At 35.0% G+C, this 20,340-nt stretch overlaps 2 protein-coding genes and 1 long non-coding RNA gene across 3 annotated transcripts; 1 reads left to right on the forward strand and 2 right to left on the reverse strand.

Moving 5' to 3' along the window:
• Positions 1–269: 269 nt before the first annotated feature.
• On the forward strand, positions 270–1,598 carry LOC115977408. Its single transcript, XR_004088553.1, has 3 exons — positions 270–342; positions 1,359–1,419; positions 1,472–1,598. It is a non-coding gene; the product is annotated as an uncharacterized LOC115977408 (long non-coding RNA).
• A 7,899-nt stretch (positions 1,599–9,497) lies between these two features.
• On the reverse strand, positions 9,498–10,843 carry LOC115959725. Its single transcript, XM_031078256.1, has 3 exons — positions 10,621–10,843; positions 10,119–10,501; positions 9,498–9,872 (listed from the first exon to the last, which is right to left on the reverse strand). The coding sequence occupies exons 1-3, from the start codon at positions 10,841–10,843 to the stop codon at positions 9,498–9,500; spliced, it is 981 nt and encodes a 326-aa protein (XP_030934116.1).
• Positions 10,844–12,565: 1,722 nt separating this feature from the next.
• Positions 12,566–13,129, reverse strand: LOC115959733. The gene has a single exon (XM_031078267.1). It carries the CDS (start codon positions 13,127–13,129, stop codon positions 12,566–12,568), a length of 564 nt encoding a protein of 187 aa, XP_030934127.1.
• Positions 13,130–20,340: the final 7,211 nt, after the last annotated feature.

Genomic DNA, 20,340 nt, shown 5'->3' on the forward strand with positions numbered 1-20,340 from the left:
TGATGTTAAAGGTTTTACATTGATTTTGGATTGATTTTGGGTTGAATACTTACCTGGGGACATTATCCCCCTTGCTCTGTTTGATGTTCATAGTTTTCTTATGTTTTAATAAGAAAACTATATAAATCATTGTAGCGATAAATTACTGTAAAATTCTTAACGATATAAATTTATTATGTTCAGTTACTTAATTTTGCAAGTAACTTATTCCTCAAAAAGATGCTCAAATTATTTTGTTTCTTGCAGCTTGATCTAAAAACTTTATCCGTTACAACTCGTTTCTTACGGGCCAAATCTCCTGAGCAACAGGCAGCTGTGGACTTGGACACCTACTACTCAGAGGTAATAGATGCTCTCAGTTTTGTCTAGAGTTTTGCTATTTATGTATTTGGATATTCAACTGTTGAAAAAAACTATTTTATTTGAACATTTAGTGGAAGATAATCTTGATATTCATTTTACAATTTCTTTAGGATAAACTTGAGAAACATATACTGTTTGTTGGCCATGAAAGAATTGCCTAGTATGTCTCTGCCTGTGGAGCAATTTTAATCTATGACTAATCTTTAATTTTTTATTTTTATTCTAGGACTAATCTTATAGGTTGCAAACAGTATAGCTAACTGCTTGTCTTTCTGTCTCTCTTTTGCAAGCCAAATTTGATAAAATCAGAGTCTTTTTTTAGTTCTTCATTTGAGAATAATTTGTGGGAAATCGGTTTAAATTTTGGTTTATTTTGAATTATGTTGAATACTTATTATTTCTGAGGTTGAATTCCATGTGGGTTTTATCTTGTGTTTGAGGTTTGAGGTTTGATTTTCAAAGGTTTGAGGTTTGAGGTTGAATACTTATTATTTCTGTGGTTGAATTCCATGCTCTCAATTCTGTTGCTTTGAGGTTTGATTTTCTTGTGTTTGTACATGAATTGGTCAATGAATTAGACCATAAGGGTGCTTGGTTGTGATTGTGGAATTTGATTAACTCTGTGCAGTTAAATGAATTTTGGTTGTTGTATTGGCTGTGAGTTTCCTTGATTCTGTGTTAATATAAGTACAAATGCTTATGAGTTTTACTTGAGAGTTAAGAGTTTTGTTGATAATGTTAGTATTTTAGACATGGATGGATCATGTGTCAATGGGGACGGTTGGTGATCAAATTCTTGTGTTCATCTTCTTAGTTCGTGAGGTTTTTTTTAGTTTCTGAAGGATGGAGAAGCTCTATTATAGATCCCATACTGCTTGCCTTTGTGTTTTCAGCGAGTTATTCTCTTAAATCTATGTTAAACAATGCCTTTTCTTTTTTGTTTTCAATTTTGTTGCTTATTAGTGCTGCTTCTGAATTACTTTGGTGCTTGTTAGGTGATGGACTCACAAAATCAAAATCCCTTCTTCCTTGACATTTTACAAGACAATGAACAAGGTTTTGAGTCTTTTGACAGTAGTAATTTGATGTCCACAAGACAATGAACAAGGTTTTGAGTCTTTTGACAGTAGTAATTTGATGTCCACTCCGCATTCAGACATCAATGTCCATCAATCTCCACCTCAAGTTGAAATGGGACAATAATACCCCCCATTGCAAAAAAATCAACTACTAAAAGAGGTCAACGAGAAATCAACTTCACCATAGATGAAGACATTAAGCTAGTGTTGGCATGGCTCAATGTTAGCTTAGATGTCGTGACATCGACGGACCAAAAACACACAATATTTTGGGAGAGAATTTGGTCCACCTACCACAATGACAAGAAATTTAACCGCACTAAGGATTCTTTAAATAGTTGGTGGTCAACAATTCAAAGGGAGACCAACAAGTTTTGTGGATGCTTGGCCCAAATTGAGAACCAGAATGAAAGTGGTAAAACTGAGCATGACAAGGTATTTCAACTCAACATCTTATGTATTGTACATCAAAACACTTTTAGTTTTATAATTCTCATTATTTTCAATTTTTTACTTTTGTAGATTGAAGATGCAAAAGCTATGTATCAAATTAATTACAAGAATGCATTTCAATTGGAACATTGTTGGAGAATTTTGAGGAATGAAACTAAGTGGTTGATTTTAAGAGATAGTTTGAAGGCCCGCACAAGACAACTAGCCACATAATCTTGTCATACTTTTGCAAGCTCAATAAATCTAGATGAAGATAATGATGAGATGAACTCCAGCGAAACCTTGGAGAGACCCATAGGCAAGAAGGCCGAAAAGGAGAAATTAAAGAAAAGAAAGAATTGTGATGACGTGGTCCCAACACTTTCCTCCCAATTGGACGAAATCAGGAAGAAAAGAGAAGAATGCATGAGGAGAAAAAGGAAAGTATGCACATTGCATTAGAAAAACGAAGAGAGACAATGTGCATTACATCCAAAGAACAAAGAGAGTTGATTCGTATCAAGGAAGAGAAGAATGAAGTAGAAAGAGGAAAATGGAAGATGAATTTATGATGAAAAATACAAGAACCATGGATCCTGGGCAAAAAGAGTATTCGTCTATGTCGTTTGGAAATCTTGGAGAGGTTAAGGTCTAAATATACATCATAATGGAATATTATTATTGACAATATCTAATCAAGTAATTTTTTGTATAGTGCAAAGATACTAGCACATAGTTGACATAGATGATTTGATGTTAGACATCTCTTTTGTAGTGTTTACTTGTGTAAGGAACATGATTATTCAATCTCCAATCATGTTAGATATATTTTTGTAGTCTTCACTTGTGCAAGGAAATAGATACAATGTTGTAAATTTTGTATTGTGCACGAATAATAGCACTTGATTATTCAATTTAATTTGTGATTCTATTCTTGTCATTCTATTTTGGGTGAAGCAATGTCTCTGTTGAAGGTGGTTGTACTTGCTGATTTTATTGGTTGTAAATGTTATTTGAATATAAATATGCTATTTTATTGGTTGCTAATTTTACTAGTTGTATATGCTATTTTTCTGCACTTTCTCAATAGGTGGCTGTACTTGCATTGTGTCATATTTCTGCGTAATGTTATTTTTCTACATAATTCTGCATAATGTTATTTTTCTGCATAGTGTTATTTTTCTGCACTTTCTCAACAAGTGGCTGTACTTGCATAGTATTATTTTTTTGCATAATTATTTTTCTGCACTTTCTCAATAGGTGGTTGTACAATGTTATTTTTCTGCATAGTGTTGTTTTTCTGCACTTTCTCAACAGGTGGTTGTACTTGTATAGTGTTATTTTTCTGCATAATGTTATTTTTCTGCACTTTCTCAACAGGTGGTTGTACTTGCATTGTGTTATTTTTCTGCATAGTGTTATTTTTCTGCACTTTCTCAATAGGTGGTTGTATTTGCATAGTGTTATTTTTCTGCATAATGTTATTTTTCTGTATAATGTTATTTTTTTTGCACTTTCTCAACAGGTGGCTGTACTTGCATAGTGTTATTTTTCTGCATAATGTTATTTTTCTGAATTCTGCAGACATGATTTTTTGCATAGTTCAACATTATTTTTCTGTTGTTAGTAGGGGGTTAAATACCCCTATTTGAGATAAAGAAAGAAGAATTATTGTTCTACATAGTTCTACATTATTGTTCTGCTGTGTTTTAAATTATTGAATAACTATAAATTATGAATGGACTTTTACCAAATGAATTATTAGGTATAGAATGTCAATGTATGGTAGAAAAGGTGTTTGCTTTAGGCTACATATACTGATTTACTAAGCAAATAAGTTTTGTTGAATAGCTACAGTTGTGTTAAAAATGACCAATGATCAGGATAGTATCTAGTGTAAGTTTACAACTAAACTTGAGTTGACAAACTTATCTAAGGGTTTGTCAACTTATATACGGTTTTTTGTTGTCTCAATTTTTTGGAAACTTAGTAACATTAAACTTAGAAAATTTCAAATTCCAACAAAGGTTCACATTAAATAAAAGTAGTAATGCTTAGAAAATTAGAATTACAAATTCCTACGACTGGCCTTATAGTTGCCATAGATGCTCAACGAGATCTGCTTGAAGTTGAGAATGAATTCCTCTATCTCTAATGGAATTATGACGTTCAATGAACTGCATAAGGTTACAAGTGGGATTATGTGAAACCGGTTCAGGTCCATTGGGTTTAAGGTTAAAAAAAATATGACCTTTAGGTTTGAATTTACCATTGGGTTTAAAGTTAAAAAATATGACTTTTAGGTTTAAATTTACCATTAGATTTAAAGTTAAAAAAATATGACATTTATGTTTGAATTTACCATTGGGTTTAAAGTTAGGTTTGAATTTAAAAATTATGACTGGTGGATATAACAATAAAAATTATGACCATTGGGCCAAAAAAAAAAAAATATGACCGTTGATCGGAGACATCGATTCGACAGTATCAGTTCGGTCATCGATTCTAGCAATATGATGGTCGGAGACATCAATTCGACGGCGGTCGTCGGAGACATCGATTTGGCGGCGGTCATCGAAGCTACTATTACAACAATCGGCCCACTGGTGATGGCGGTACAATGGTCGAAGACACCAATCCGGTGGGCCATCGAACCTCCACCACAAGCTGCTCCATTGGCCGAGCCACCAGTGTTGGTAGTTTACTTAAAATATAAGTTTAAATTAAAAAAGTATAACCATTAGGGAAAATAATAAAAAATTGATGAATAATGAATATTTTATTGAAAAGTCTTGTAAAATAGATAAACTGATGTGGGTGTTTTGTAAAAGTGATGATGTAAAATAGAAAAAATAGGTTTTTTGTATAAAATAGACGGAATCTTTTCCATGAGCTGATATGGTTGCTCTTATAACTCTATGCATATGCATGGATACACTTAAAAGATATACAATAATATGTATAGTATAATTCATATATATATATATATATATAATTTAAATACTATTGATAGCCATTCTTTTATTTTGTTAACTTTTTAAAAAGTTGTTGAGGATAAATTTTTCACACCACATGGAATTTATTTCATTGGCAACTAGCACCATATCTACAAATTATGGATTTTCGAAAAACCTCTTTTAAAGCCCCAAAGAACCCATATTCACAAAATGATGCCGAAACCCATAGTCCAAAACCCCAATATAATCTCATCAAAGCTCATAGTTCAAGCTCATGGCACAACATCTATTTTCGGCTCATGATCTAAGCTCATGAATTTCATAGGGGGAATTTTGGCAATCGTGATTTTGAGGGCCAAGAAGTATGTTCAGTAAAGCTCCAATGGTTCAAAGTTAATAAGGGAAAACATGTTGCTTGGTATGTCTTCCCCAATTCCCTGAACTCTGAAGAGTCAATGTGTAATAGATAGAATCTAGTAAGCCTCTCATATCACATAATATTTAAAATGATAAAACTCTCCATGCTCTTTACATAAAAAATTAATGTTCATTATATAATATAAGTTTAAAAATGCAATCATATTATTTCATATAAATTATATTATTATTTTTATTTAAATCGATCTCAAGCATATGGCTAAATCAATATTAATATCTCATATCTAGCATTAAATACTCTTCTTGCTTTCCAAGATTTGGTCAAAACACAAAGAGACCATAATTATATCTCTAAAATTTTATCAAATATCAACCAACTAGTCTATTACTTACCAAAATTATATATGGACTAAACATATAATTTTCTAAAAAATGAAACTTAGCCAAAAATACCAATAATAGTTCTAGCAGAAACTGCCTTAACTCTAGTAGAAGCTGCAATAGCTCCAGCAAAAAAAGCAACAACTCCAGCAGCTTCTGCAATAGCTCTAGCAGTAGCTTAGGAAGTTGACACATGTCCAAAAGTAACATCATCAACCCATTAATGCTCAATCCTAGCAGTTTGCTGCCATACCCAAAGAAGCAAGGGTCCTATAAAAGAAATCATATCATTTTAAGCTAAGTTCCTTAGTCTCCAGTTGCAGTACCAGAAATAGGAAGGTCCCATAAATGCTATCTTGCCATTTTTAGCCAAACCCATGAATTTAATGCAAAATATTTTATCCAACAGAAAACCTCACACAGTTGACATCATCCAGTTGTGCTACTGTTGTAGACTTGATAGTTGCAGTAGTAGCTGCAGCAGCCTTAAAGTCTCATACCTTTTTCTTTTGGTTAAAAACCAAAAACCCACTAATAAAACCACTTACTTTGTCAAAGACTTTTCCTTATTTGCTAAATTTCCTTTCAACTAATTATAATCTAGTCACATACTTGACTCTATATAAAGAGGACACCAAGCCACACATTAACACACACTATTCATCCCTCTCTCACCCCCTTATTCTGAAATTTCATTCACTTTGCTGCCCATATCTCTAAACATTTCCATACTTCTCCATCTCTCTTACAAAAATATCTCTTATTAAATAACATAATTACAATACACCTATTACACCATACCATTATCCATTACCCATCTTTCCCACGCTCTATTATTCTGAAATATCATCATTTTGCTGCCCATAAACACATCTCCATCTCTTTCTCTATTTCTCTTACAATACTTCTTTTCTTAGAAAGCAACATAACCAATGTCATAACACAAAAAATAACTCCAGCAGCAATTATAAGCTCATATATTTACTATATTTAACCTTCATATTATCTATCTTATACTCCCATATATTTTACAAACATATTCCTCGCAAACTATCCATACATACTTCTCACATATATTTAGAATCTATCTTACAAACACCATATCTCATAAAAAATATATATTTCTTACCATCTCCATACATCTTAAAAGATATCAAACACTCTTTCAAGAACATATTACAAAAGCCCTTTCTCATGGAAGACATATGAACATTAAAGACTAAAAGTCATTCTCTTAGAAGACACAATGATTTCATATTAAAGTCATTCTCGTGAAAGACATAAATTTATAATACTAAAAGTCCTTCTTATGGAAGGCAATAACACTTATATTTGACTAAAAACTAAAAGAGTATTATATGGGAAAAATCATTTAAGTGCATGATAAAGATGATAAACTTAACCAACCTATGCACACGGCTGGACATGTTCTCTCTCCCTCCAGTTGCACCCATTTTTCCCCTTCAATCATGAAGTCACACCATGAAATGACTCATAATATCATATTTTTCCATTGGACTCATTTTATTATACTGCTGAAATGTTATATAAGTCCACTGCTGTTAAACAACTAGAGTTACAAACTGTGAAGATAAGTCATTATATTTTGTGTGCGTTTGGGTATCGCTTATTTTGCTGAGAATTGAAAAAAATAAAAAAAAAAATTTCGGTTACTGTTCACATAAAAAAATACTATTCATTTGTCTTAATGCACTGTTCATGTCCCATGAACAGTGTAAGAGGCACTGGTAAAAAAAAAAAAGCCAAAAACATAACTCCTTGGACGCAAACACCAATCCAAATAGAGATTTTATCTCCAAAATTATACTATCAAGTATATTTTAATTAATTATCATTGTATTCATATTATTCTACCGCTCACTAACGCTATACGGCTGGAGCCATAAATCATATAAAAAACAAAGTGATGCTATACAGCTGGAGTCAGAAATATACAAGATAAGTCCAAATCTCTCTATCTTTGAAATTACATTATTAAGTATATGTTAACTCATTACTATTGCACTGCTGGATGCAAATTACTTTAATATTATCTTACTATTTAATAAACATGGATTCACTAATGTTTCATTAATAAACACATATATTAATAAATTGAATCCATCTCACTACCGGACATATATTATTCGGACATAAACCACCACTGGACAAATATTATTTGGACATACACCACTGATGGATATATATTACTTGGACATAAAACATTGTTGGACATACCTTATTTTAACATAGACTATTGCTGGACATACCTTATTTTAACATAGACTATTGCTGGACATACCTTATTATATTGAACATGAACCATGAACTGCAACTGGATATGGACTATTTTAAACTCATTCCATTACTGGACATATGACACTTAATTAATTACATTCTAATGGACATTACTTAACACACATAATAATATCGTTCAACTCACCATTTAATCAAAACTATTATGCTAAATATATTATATTTCAACTATTATCACGATTCTAAGACTTGGGCTTTATCTATTTTGTAGGCTTAAAATGCACTGGAAGCCATTGGTCTATGCGGCCCAATGTCGAGTTTCAAATTGGACTCCTCAAAACAAATTCGAACCTAACAAAGTCACACCTTCAGCAGAAGACACGGCCATGCGCAAAAAACCGCCCCTGACAATAGTCTTGTAAGAATATTATTAGGTATAAAATGTAAATTATCCATGTTTATTTTTATTTTTTATTACTTCTTAATTTTTGTTATTGTGAAGTACTTTTAATTTTTGTTATTGTGAAGTACTTTTTTTTTTTTTTTTATGATTTGTTTATTTAAGACTCTTTGGTTTTTGTCTTTAATAACTCACTTCGATGAATATTTATGATGTGGTACTATATTTTATTCTAAAATTAAGAAATAAAACTCTTTCTAAAAATAAATACTCCTAATTTATTATACATGGAGCAAAATTAAACTCTAATTTAAAATTTTAATTAAACTTTATATATATATATATATATATTTAATTGAACTTTTTATATATATAAAAATTCGACTACAAACCTCGTAATATAAAAGTCCACTGATTAACAGTAATACCGAAATAGGGACGGAATCCTACTATTCCCTTCAACCCTCATTTTTTTCGCTAAACCCTTCACAACCCTCATTGATTGACTACGAGCGCTGGTAAGTATTTTGAGCTTTGTGTTTATAATGTCTTAACTTATAAATGCTGATAAACATGCCTTTTAAGTTTTGACCAAGTAAGCTTTATACAACGCATTGCATTGATGATATGTAATATTTTTTGGTCTCGCAGAATGTATTAATTATTATTATACACACATTGCTTATCGCAGTTGACGTACAGTAAAAGGCATATCCACATGGGCCATAGCATTAGATTTTGGATCAGGCCCTTAGGCTTTTCCCATCTTTGCACGTTTCCGGTCATTGTTGCTTATTTTTGCAAATTTTCTTCTTTGGTGTTAAGCCTTATTCTTTTTCATTTTTTTTTTTTTCAATTTCATACCTTAACACGTGAAAGAGACGTTATTTAAATATTTGCTTCACTGTTAGGTGTGGGAATCTCCACTCCACCCGACAAAAAGAAAAGAAAAGGATAATAAAAAATCTTTAAAAAAAACACCTCAATTTGGATTTTTTTTTTCTTAAGAGCAATGCAACACACATAAAATATTCCACAAAATATTTTTATGATAGTTAACATGACAAACTTTTTTTTTTTTTTTGGGTAAATATGGAAATATCATTAACTAAGAAACACTGGCAGAAGCACCAGTTATACAAAGTCTAGCGTGATAAATGCCCATCATATCATCATACAGGTGCTGCAAAATAACAGGGGGAGGGGAGACAAAAACTAAAGACAATTCTGTAGAAGCCAATCCCAGCTTTGCTAAAGCATTGGCACAAAAATTTGCTTCCCTGAAGCAATGCGATAATGTAACTTGAGGCAGACATAGCAATCCCTGCAATCATCAACAAGACCAAACAAATCTCCATTAGCATTGACATTGATAGAAACTAAGGAAATTGTTGTAGTTGCATCAAGTTCAATCTCCACAGCAGAAATTCCCCTTTCTAAACACATTCCCAGCCCCTCCCTCAAAGCCCACAACTCCGCGGCAATACTAGAATTAACACTAATAGACTTTGTAAAACCCACAACCCACTGTCCGGCGCAATCTCTAAGTAAACCGCCACATCCTGCCAGCCCACTTGAGTTGACAACTGAACCATCCGTATTGAGCTTGTGCCAACCAGCAACTGGCTTCAGCCATTGGACCTATCTCAAAAGTCTATCCTTCCCTGTGTTAGGCTCCAACACACAATACATGAGCTCATGAGTTTGCATTTCCACCACCTGTTCCAGATTTGGGTTGAGGGATTGTTGCTTGAAAGCCTTTTTATTCCTTTGCAACCACAAATTCCATAAGCCCAGTAGAAAAAAATTGCACTAGTCATAATCCGTACCATTGGCCTTTGAAGAGTCTAAGGCATTCTTTTTTATCCATACCATAAGATTATCCGAAAAGGACTGTTCTGGACTATCAGGACAGCTAGAATGCTCCCAAAAGTATTTTGCTATCAAGCAATCCCTCAAAACATGAATAATACTCTCCTTCAATTTTGTGCAACTGTCACAGCCTCCCAAATCGCCAATACCACAATGAGTCAAAATGGCTTTCACAGCTAAGCTCATGTGCAAGCATTTCCACAGAAAAATTTTAATCTTGGGCAAAGTATGGATCTTCCAAATCCATTTGCCATGAAAATCCAGTATTTCAAGGTTCTCATCAATTGCCAGTACATAAGCATTTCTGGAGTCAAACTCCCCATTTAAGTTGGAGATCCAGCTCCTGTGATCCTCTCGCACAACATATCTTCTAAGTGGGATGACTCTTACAGCATTCAGAATGTGGTTAGGGAAGACAAAGGAGAGGTTAGTCAAATCCAAGCCATTATTTTTGTAGTCACCTCCTTAATGCACACCTCACTCTCTCCTTGGTTCAAAGGACCTTCAATGAGGGACCTAATTGAGCCAATATTCAACCACTTATCATTCCAGAAGCTTCGTGGGCTATTGCACCCCATTGTCCACTTAGAGCCTTTTTCACAAATGCTTCTTCCAATCTTCACTGCATTCCAAGCTCTAGTATGAGCCTTTGGCTTTCTAGCAAGCCTAGACATGTACTTTTTCCTCAACACATTAGCCCATCCTCCACTTTTTGAGCTCTCCATTTGCCAACACAATTTAGCAGCTAGTGTTAGATTTCTTCCTCTTGCTTCTTGAATGCCCAAAGCCCCTCGGCACTTTGGTTTAGTAACTTTTCCCTAGCCAACCATATGCAATTTTTTATGATCTTTCGTCGATCCCCACACAAAATTCTTGCTAACCTTATCAAGATTATTTAGAATTTGGGTAGGAGCATGCACCCTTGCATCACATAGGCAGGGATTGCTGAGAGGATTGATTGTGCAATCACTACCCTACCAGCCATTAACAGTAAGTTTGTTTTCCAGCCTTGCAGCTTGTTTTGCACCCTTTCCACCACAAAGTTAAAATCTTGCGAAGATGACCCCGGGTGCTTGATCGGGAAGCCCAGGTACTTACCAAGGTTTAGGGTCGATTGAATGCCAAGCACCCCACACATCTCCTTTCTAGATTCAAGACTGATATTTGGGGAGAAATAAACTTTAGACTTATTTAGACTGACTTTTTGACCCGATAACTCACAGAAGGTATCCAAAGTCTTGCGAACAATAGTACAATTCCACAAATCACCTTTTGTAAAGAGAACAAGGTCGTCGGCAAAGAAAGATGAGAAAAAGCTTGCCCACCTCTTGACACCTGGACCGGATCTCACAAGTTTTCCTCACATCTCCGCGAAATAAGAAAACCAAGCACTTCCATACACATGATGAATAAATATGGGGAGAGGGGATCCCCTTGTCTAATACCCCTTGAAGGATGAAAGGGCTTAATTTTGCTGCCATTGAGAAGAGTAGATATCGACGAGCTAGACACATAACTCATAATAAGTTTGATTAGAGAGGGGGGCAGCCTGTAGAGCTCAAGAACATCTTTAATAAAATGCCACTTAAGTCTATCATAAGCTTTCTCCAAATCTATTTTGATGGCCATAAACCCCATTTTCCCCTTTTTGAGCATCATTGTATGAATAAGCTCTTAAGCGATGATCATATTATCCAACCCCATTCTTCCCGAAACAAAGGCGGTTTGGAGGGGAGATAGGACTTTAGGCAAAAAAGGATGGAGTCTCTTAACTATGATCTTGGTGACCACTTTGTGCACTGTGTTACATAGGCTTATAGGTCTAAAGGAAGCCAGACAATCAGCCCCTGGATGCTTTGGGATGAGGGTTATAAGGGTCTCATTTAGGTGTGGGGCATGGTGGAGCTTTGAAACACCTTAAACACTTCATTTACCACCAAGGTACCAACTTGTTGCCAATAAGCTTGGAAAAACCTTGCATGAATCCCATCAAGTCTTGGTGCTTTAAGCAGCTTAAGACTCTCCAAACCCTCCTTTACTTAAGTCTGGTCAGATTTGCACTTAAAGTGCAAGCATCTTTGTTCCGGAGGAAACTAGGCCAAATGTCCAAACTCCACCTCATTCTAGGGACACCAGTAACACTAGTAGAGAAGAGTTTTATGAAACCGCTTCTAATTAGCTCAGCAATATCACTCTCACCCTAAACCCAATTCCCAAGGCTGTCTTTAAGGCATAGGATTTTGTTCCTTCTTCTTCTAGTCAAGGCCGAGGTATGGAAGAAGCTCGTGTTTCTATCACCTTGTATAAGCCAGTTGTACCTTGATTTTACAGACCAGAACTCCTCCTCATATTGAAGAACTTCGAAAAACTCCTTTCTAAGATGACATTCCAGGTTTAGGAGCTGACTATTCGGTCCTTCAGCTATTCTAGATTGAATTCCTCTAAGTCTAGCCTCTATTCTTTTTTTTCCTTTGGAAGATATCTCCAAAGACTTCTCTATTCCAAATCTTGACATCAGCTGTGAACTTTTCCACATTCGATTTCAAGGGACCATCTTCAGTCCAAGAGTCAGTTACAACTTCCGAGAACAAGGGGTGAGACATCCACATGGGTTGGAAACGAAAATGCCTGCATAAATTAGAAAGGCCATGATCATCCAACTTAAGCAGCACGGGGCAATGGTCAGAGTGTGTGCAGGCCAAATGGTGTATTGTCGCCTCTGGATGCAGACTTCTCCACTCAGCATTAGCAAACCCTCTATCCAGCCTTTCTTGAATGAAGTGACCCTCCTCCCTTTTATTGACCCAAGTGAACCGAGGCCCATGAAAGCCCAAGTCCACCATACCATAAGTGTCCAGACAATCCTTAAACAATTGAACTCTTCTAAGATTAAGAGGGTTACCTCCCAACTTGTCCCCACTAGATAATAACTCATTAAAATCACCCAACAATAGCCAAGGTAATTCATGCAATGGAGCAATAGAAGCAAAATTATTCCACAACAATTTCATTTCCTCTAATCTAGGACTAGCATAGATTGATGAAAGTAACTAGGAGGAGTTAAGAGCACGTATCTTAACCACCACGTGAATTTCCTGTTCAGTTTTTGCTAATTGCGTAACTTCAACAGCAACAGACTTCCAAAGCACCCAGATACCACCAGAGTAACCAATAGTGTCAACATGTAATGCTCCATCAAAAGGGAGCCTATCTGTAATATCCTTTACCCTCTCTCCACCAACATGTGTTTCCGTGACAATCACAATTGAGGGGGAGTGGGTGTCTATCAAATTCTTTAGAGTGACATGAAAACGAGGGTTCAAAGCCCCTCTATAATTCCAAAGAATAATATTCATTAGGACAGAATTAGGGGTAGCCCGCACTACTTCATTCAGATTCTGAGCTTCCATCTTGCTTAGCAATCTCCAGCCTAACTCCCTCAAAGGCCTCATGGAGAATTCCACTCCCTGTGCAAGAAGCACCATGTGTTCTAGTACTCCCATTTGAGTCTCCCTTGATGAAATCAGAAGATTTGACCCCCTCATTGCTCCTTCGGCCCGAATCAGACTCTTGGAAATCACGTTTCCCCAGCAACTCACTACTCCCAACTTGGACATCCAAATTTTCCTTACCTCATCCTCTTCCTCTATTTTCACGTCTTTCACGCTTAGCTCCAAAGATTGCAGCGACATCGCTCTCCACCGGAAAATTTAAGCTTCCCCTTTTATCGGTCTGTCTGATGGAAATATCCACCAGGGGCAAGCCTATTCCATCCATGTCGGGTCTGCCATTGGAAGCCATCCCTTCATTTTGCTTTTTGGTGTTAAAGGGAAGATGTGCTGCCAAGCTTGCATCTCGTCCAGATCGTACCATCCCCAGATCATTGTGGGACTTGCTTTTATTTATGCCAGCATGCTTGGAGATACCACCATGATTTTTCCCTTTCAAAAAATTGCCCATTCTTACTTTCTATGGCCTTCCACCCCTACCATCTTCCTTCTCACTACTCACCATGCCTAGGGGGGTGTTTGAACCAAAAGCACCTCTATTTCCCAAATCAAAATCAATAGAAGTACTAGGCGAAGTAACGTGCTTGGGGTTGAACTCAGTGCCAAAAGCAAAAATATGAGGGCTATCAGAATTATGAAAAGGTGTTTCTTGAGCTGACTGGAGCTTCTGATCCATTGAAAGAGAAGTTTGCTTTTTCCTTTCTCTAATCGATGATGGGTTATGTGACACCCCATGACCCACCTCTATATTATCTACGTCAGACCCATGCCTATTATTGAAGGTTGGCTATGACTTGTAAACCTGCCTATTAACAGCCCTCAAAATTCCTAAAATACCCCTTACCCAGACCCACACCCACTCCTTGATTGAGTTTTCAATGCCCCTCGGACTTAGCTACTGCTTTCTTCCTCTTAACAAGCAACCAAGGGCCATACACTTCCTGCCCATCACCTTTCAAATCAGGATCCACCTTTCCCGCCTCTTTTAAAATGTCACCAACCTCACCACTAGTTTCAGCTTGATCGGTAGAATCATTAGACTTCTCCATCACCGCAGCTGGAGTCCTTTCCTAAGTTGTAGAAGGGCAATATTCCCGTCGATGCCCCACCCGACCACAGGAGAAGCATAAGGTGCTAATACCTTCATATAGGACTTCTTGGACAACCTTTTCAAGGAGAATGGACGTGGTCAGCGGCTTGTCCAAGTTAACTTGGATGCAAATTCTGGCAAACCAGCCCCTCGCCTCTGATGCCGTATTAGAGTCCACCGTTAGGACTGGTCCAATGGCATTGACAATTTCCCTTAGCACCCCAGGGTCGTAATATTCAAATGGAAGCTCCGGTAGTCTAATCCACATAGCCACCATGTTACACACTGCATTAGCTGGCTTGAAGTTCGGTTCCCACGCTCTAACAGTCAAGAAATGTCCATCAATAAACCACAGACCTCCCTTAAGAACGTTCTGATAATCCTCAACCAGCCCGAACCTCATGAGGAAGAAATCCTGACCCTGGTTAACACAGTCAAGCCTCCCCGCTGGCTTCCATAAACTCACTACCTTCGAGTGAAGATAATGAAAATCTCACAGTCCGTCCAAAAACCTTAACGATCAGTGCATGGTTCCATCTAGACCTAATGGATTTTCTCGTGTCCGGAGTTAGGTTGACAGCCACCATGCCATTTACCAGTTCACCCATTTTCACTGAAGGTGTGGACAGGTCAAACTCCTGACTATCTAGCTTGAAAGCCTGGGCAAAGGCTCCTAGCATCTCACCGACGAGCTTATCCTTGTAGGAAGGAGGAGAGCCAAACTCCGAGGCTCCATTTGCATCCTTAGCCTTCTTGTTGCTCTGTTGGAGCTCAACTTCTTCTTCCTTGGACTTTCCTTCTTGAGAGAACCCACACTCCATGTCTCTGTTTTGGCAACATGACAAACTTTTACTAGTTTACATTTGAACTTATCACATACATCATTTTTTTACCTATGAATTAGATCTAACAATTTACCACATCAATAACTGTGATATTTTTTTGTAACTTTTTTTTTGGTCTGTAAACTTTCTCTAACCTATTAAAATTGATAACTCTTTGAATTAAAATTGCAAAGGAACAATTACATCAATGTATTTAAATTAAATGTGGTACGAATTGCACCAGCTCTTCATCCTCCCCCTCCACCCCCTTCCTAAAAAAACATATGAAATTGTTAGAAAGTCTAAGGACAAAGTTTAGCTACAAAATTAGTTATAACCTAAGGCTACAACCTTATTTAATATTATTAACATTACTACATATTTCGAAAATCTAACTATTGGATTGCATGTTCTATACGTTTTTAATACAGCTGTCAAATTTTGTACCAATCGGATATTATTTACTACATAATCTATAAGATTATATTTTATACATAATTTTATACTACAAAAACTTGCAATTTAAACAATTTATTGATGACATAGTTATTGATGTTTAATTTTCTAGAAATTTTACAAGCATGGAAGATATAAGAAGAAAATATAATTCAATGGTGGATTTGTCAAAATGCACCTCTAATAAAAAGATATTGAATAAGATTGTAGTTTTATATTACAACCAATTTTATAAATAAACTTTGTCCAAAGTCTAATTAAAGTTTGATTTTAGTCTACATTAACATACTGCAGCTGATTTTTTTATAAAAAAATTATTTTATAATACAAAATATGCTTAAACAAAACAACGTCATGTGTTTATTCAATACTCAATACCTATGAATACACACACACAAATATATATATATATATATACATATATATATATTCATTGTCATCTTGTTATGGTATTTTTCATTTACAGTATCACACTTGATGTAATTAAAAATATAGGATTTAATTTGAAAATTTTCAATTGGTGATTTTAATTTGAAATTGCCTATAAATCATGAAGTTTAAACTATAAATCACCCTAATTACTTTGACTACAAAACTTCTTTTTCTCTTTTTCTTTTTTCATATAGAAATGAGGAGTTCTTTTTTAATAGATATGATAAGATTTGAATTAGACATTCACCCCATTATAACTTATGATTATATCAAGATACCAATTGATTTATTTTTAGAATTGACAGAATTCACTCTCACCTCTCTTTTTTGGTGAAAAATGACTTTACCAATTACATTAATCGAAATCCACTCAAAACTGTTATTGTTGTTGTTTTATGGAAATACATGTAGGTGAAAAAATGTATAAAAATACGTGTAATATTATTTAAACATTGAAAACTGTTGTTTAATCCACAATACCAAACACCCCCTAGGTATGTCTAACCCACTCTCATGTGAAGGAGGTCCACTAGCAAGACCTAATTATTCCCTTGTTTAAACTTTAAACCCTTTTTGAATGTAAAATCAACTTTATTAGGATGGCTTACATAAATCAGGACACAAATTGTCATGCATCATCTTACTAATAAAATGATTTCCACTATTGTTCTGTTAAGAGGGTGGGTGCACTTACCCACCACCCAAAAAAAAAAAAAAAAAGACGGTGGGAGCGTCTGTGTCCTTTAGTTTCAAAGGGGTTGAATTTACCTATCATTTCAATTTCAACGTTTCCAACTTTTGACAAAAAATTATAAAAATATAAATCTTCTCGACTTATATCAATAATAAATAATAAGGCACATGTCCAAAGTGATAGAAACTATCTAATTTTTATCCACCATTTTTTTTACACTGATTCTACCTATGTTTTTATGGGAAAAAGTTAATAAATGTCTTATCACATTGACTTCAGAAATATTTTTAAAACTTTTTATAACAAAAAATAAAATAATTAATTTTTTTTGACAGTTTCTTATATTTATCATCAAGTTGTATTATTATTTTTTTAAAAAAGTTTCACCTCATAATGTTCACTCCTGATTATAACTCTTTATTATCAGACCAAGACATCAATCATAAAGTTGTATTAAATCATTTTTAAAATAGTATATTAATGAAGAGTAATGCTACAATGCTCAATTTTTAAGACTAAATGGTCAAATTATAAGAATAAAAATTCATTATAATTTTTTTAAGAGACGGTTTCAATCTATAAGTTGAACTAACTGGCTCCTATTTTTTTATAATTTTTTAAGGGAAATGCTAACGAATTAAGAATTTAGTTAAAGAAAGTTTTTATAGGAAAAGAAAAAAAAAACAATTAATATTTTGACAGCTTTTTTCATTTCCCATAAAAATTATGTCAAAACTTTTCTAAAATAGATTCTTAACAAATGCCCTTAAGGCACTCGTTAGTATAACCTTTTTTTTAGTTAAGCCAAAGACTTAAAAAACCCTATTTATGGTGACTGTTCATCTCATCCTTGATTTCACCGCTTGCCAGCTCGCATCTTAGAAGCCAAAAAAGGCCAAAACAGAAGCTCAACTCGACGGGAAAGTTAAACCCATGAACTCTCTAGCCTCTGCCTTTGCTATCTGCTTCTACATCCTGAGCCACGAAAAAAACACGCCCCCCACCCAAAAAAAAATAAAAAAAAAAACTCACAAAGGTGTTGTTTCAACAAATAGTTATTCTCCCACCCCTCTGATCCCTCCAAACACAGTCAATATTTTTTTTATAAAACGTTTTCATATATTTTATTCATCCTTTGGGTATTGGTCATTAATGAATATAGGAATGGCAATGAGGTGGAGCAGGTTTGAACGATGGGGTCTTCGCTCTTGCCCCTATGGTTTTGTCTTACCTCATTTCCACCCCGCCTCCCTCTACATGACGAGTAAAATTTTCTTGTCCCATCCTCGCCTCTTGGGGCCCCACGAAGTCCTGCCCCATCTCATAAAACTCTACTTTTTGTTAATTTGCCCACAACTATTACAATTGTTTTTAATAAAACCTGTTTCGTTAATAAAAATATATTCGAAATTATAAATAAATTTATCCCATTAAATCAAACTATTTTTTAGCAAAATTGAATAATATTTGTAGGGATGATGGGCCCTGTAGTATATGTTGGACTAGGGGTTCGGTTCGAGGACGCCTAATAATCCAAGAACGGGTAAATGCTGTTATGGAAGTCGGCATTAGTGAATAAAGAAAGGGATTTGGTCATGATGGTCCAAAAAGGTGGCCCGAGGAGGAGTGCTTCCTCAGCTGAGCAAAGCAGAGGTCAGAAGGCGCGGTCTGCCATCCAAAAGCAATGTTCCAGGAGATTTTATTGGTAAGGATATATATCATGAAAGTACAAGACAAAGAAAAGTTATGAAATATCTAAGAGAAAGCTGCTACCACCGCATTAAATACTCTGCAACTAATTCTCTAGCTACATTAATGTGGAAGTGATACTTGAACAGTAATTTTTAGTCTTACAACTACTTCCAGAGACTTCAAGAAGGTACTGATGGGACAAGGATCAACGCCAATAACCTGGTCTACACGTGGAGGGCGGAGATGAAATAAGAAGATAGTATAGAAGAGAAAGAATACCCTTAGGGGGAGGGATTGGAAAATTAAGAGAAAAATATTGTAAGAACAAGAATTAGACTTGTAACCAAATTCAAATGAGATATATACAAGAATTGGTCTCCTTGGATTGAGCTGAGGATGATTTTTTTTAAGTTAAGCTAGTTTATCTTTGTTTTCTTGTTATCTGGACCAACTATAATTATTGTCTGACTCATTAGAGTTTAGTTTTCTAATTCATTATCTACAAATTCATTATATTGAGCTCTTTGGGCCTAAATCCTTTAACCCTTTGGGCTGAGAGACCAAATCTTGCCCTTACAATATTATTAAAGTGTTTAACAAGACAATATCCCAACAAAAACAAAAATCTCATAATATAAAATTAGTGATTCAATAGTATATAATTTTTTTTAATAAAAATGAAATAAAATGTTAAAATTGGTACCTTATTTCCAACCTTACTAAAAAAAAAAAAAAAAAAGAAGCAAAAAGGCTTGTTGGATAAAATAAAATGAGCTAATGATATGTTTATTTAAATAGTAGGATTTTAGGATATAAAAAATTTACAATTTAACATTTATCAATGCGGGATGGGGGTGGGGATGGGTTGGGGCAGGGTGGGTTGGGGCAGGGTGGGTTGGGTTTAAAAAGTCTACATTCATCCCTGTCCCACCACCTTTGCCAGGCAGGGAAAACCTGTGTGGGGCGAAACGGTGTGGGGCGGGTCAAGCGGTGCGGGACAAAATTGTCATCCCTTATGGGTATTCTCTTGGGTCCTTTGGAGGTTAAAATTTTTAAATTATTTTATAGATGTAGCATTACTCATTAATAAATGTCTTAAGAGCACTTGTTAACTGGATCATTTTTTAATGATAAAAAGTTAATGAATACTCTAAAATTACAGCTTTTATGAGATAAAGAAAATAATAATTGATTTTCAATATATTTTTATTTTTCTCATAAGTGTTGTATTATATTTTTCTGAAAATAAATTATTAACAGTTTTTTTTTATTACTCTCAATTGATCATTCCAACAAACTATAAAATTAAATATTTTAGTAGTATTATTGAATAAATAATGGCTAGGGGGAAGGTTCCTATCAATAGAGTTGCATTCATTAAGCCAATTAAGTCAAGGCGGCACAGTTTCAAGACTTCAACTTCGAGGGTCCCTTTTCTTATCTGTCCTTTTATGTAATAAGTCAGAAAAATATAATATAACGAGTAGGATCCGAAAGTCGAATCTTTTTTGTCTTTTTAAAAAGT

The sequence above is a fragment of the Quercus lobata genome, chromosome 2 (genome assembly GCF_001633185.2).
Source record: "Quercus lobata isolate SW786 chromosome 2, ValleyOak3.0 Primary Assembly, whole genome shotgun sequence".
Lineage (NCBI taxonomy): Eukaryota > Viridiplantae > Streptophyta > Magnoliopsida > Fagales > Fagaceae > Quercus > Quercus lobata.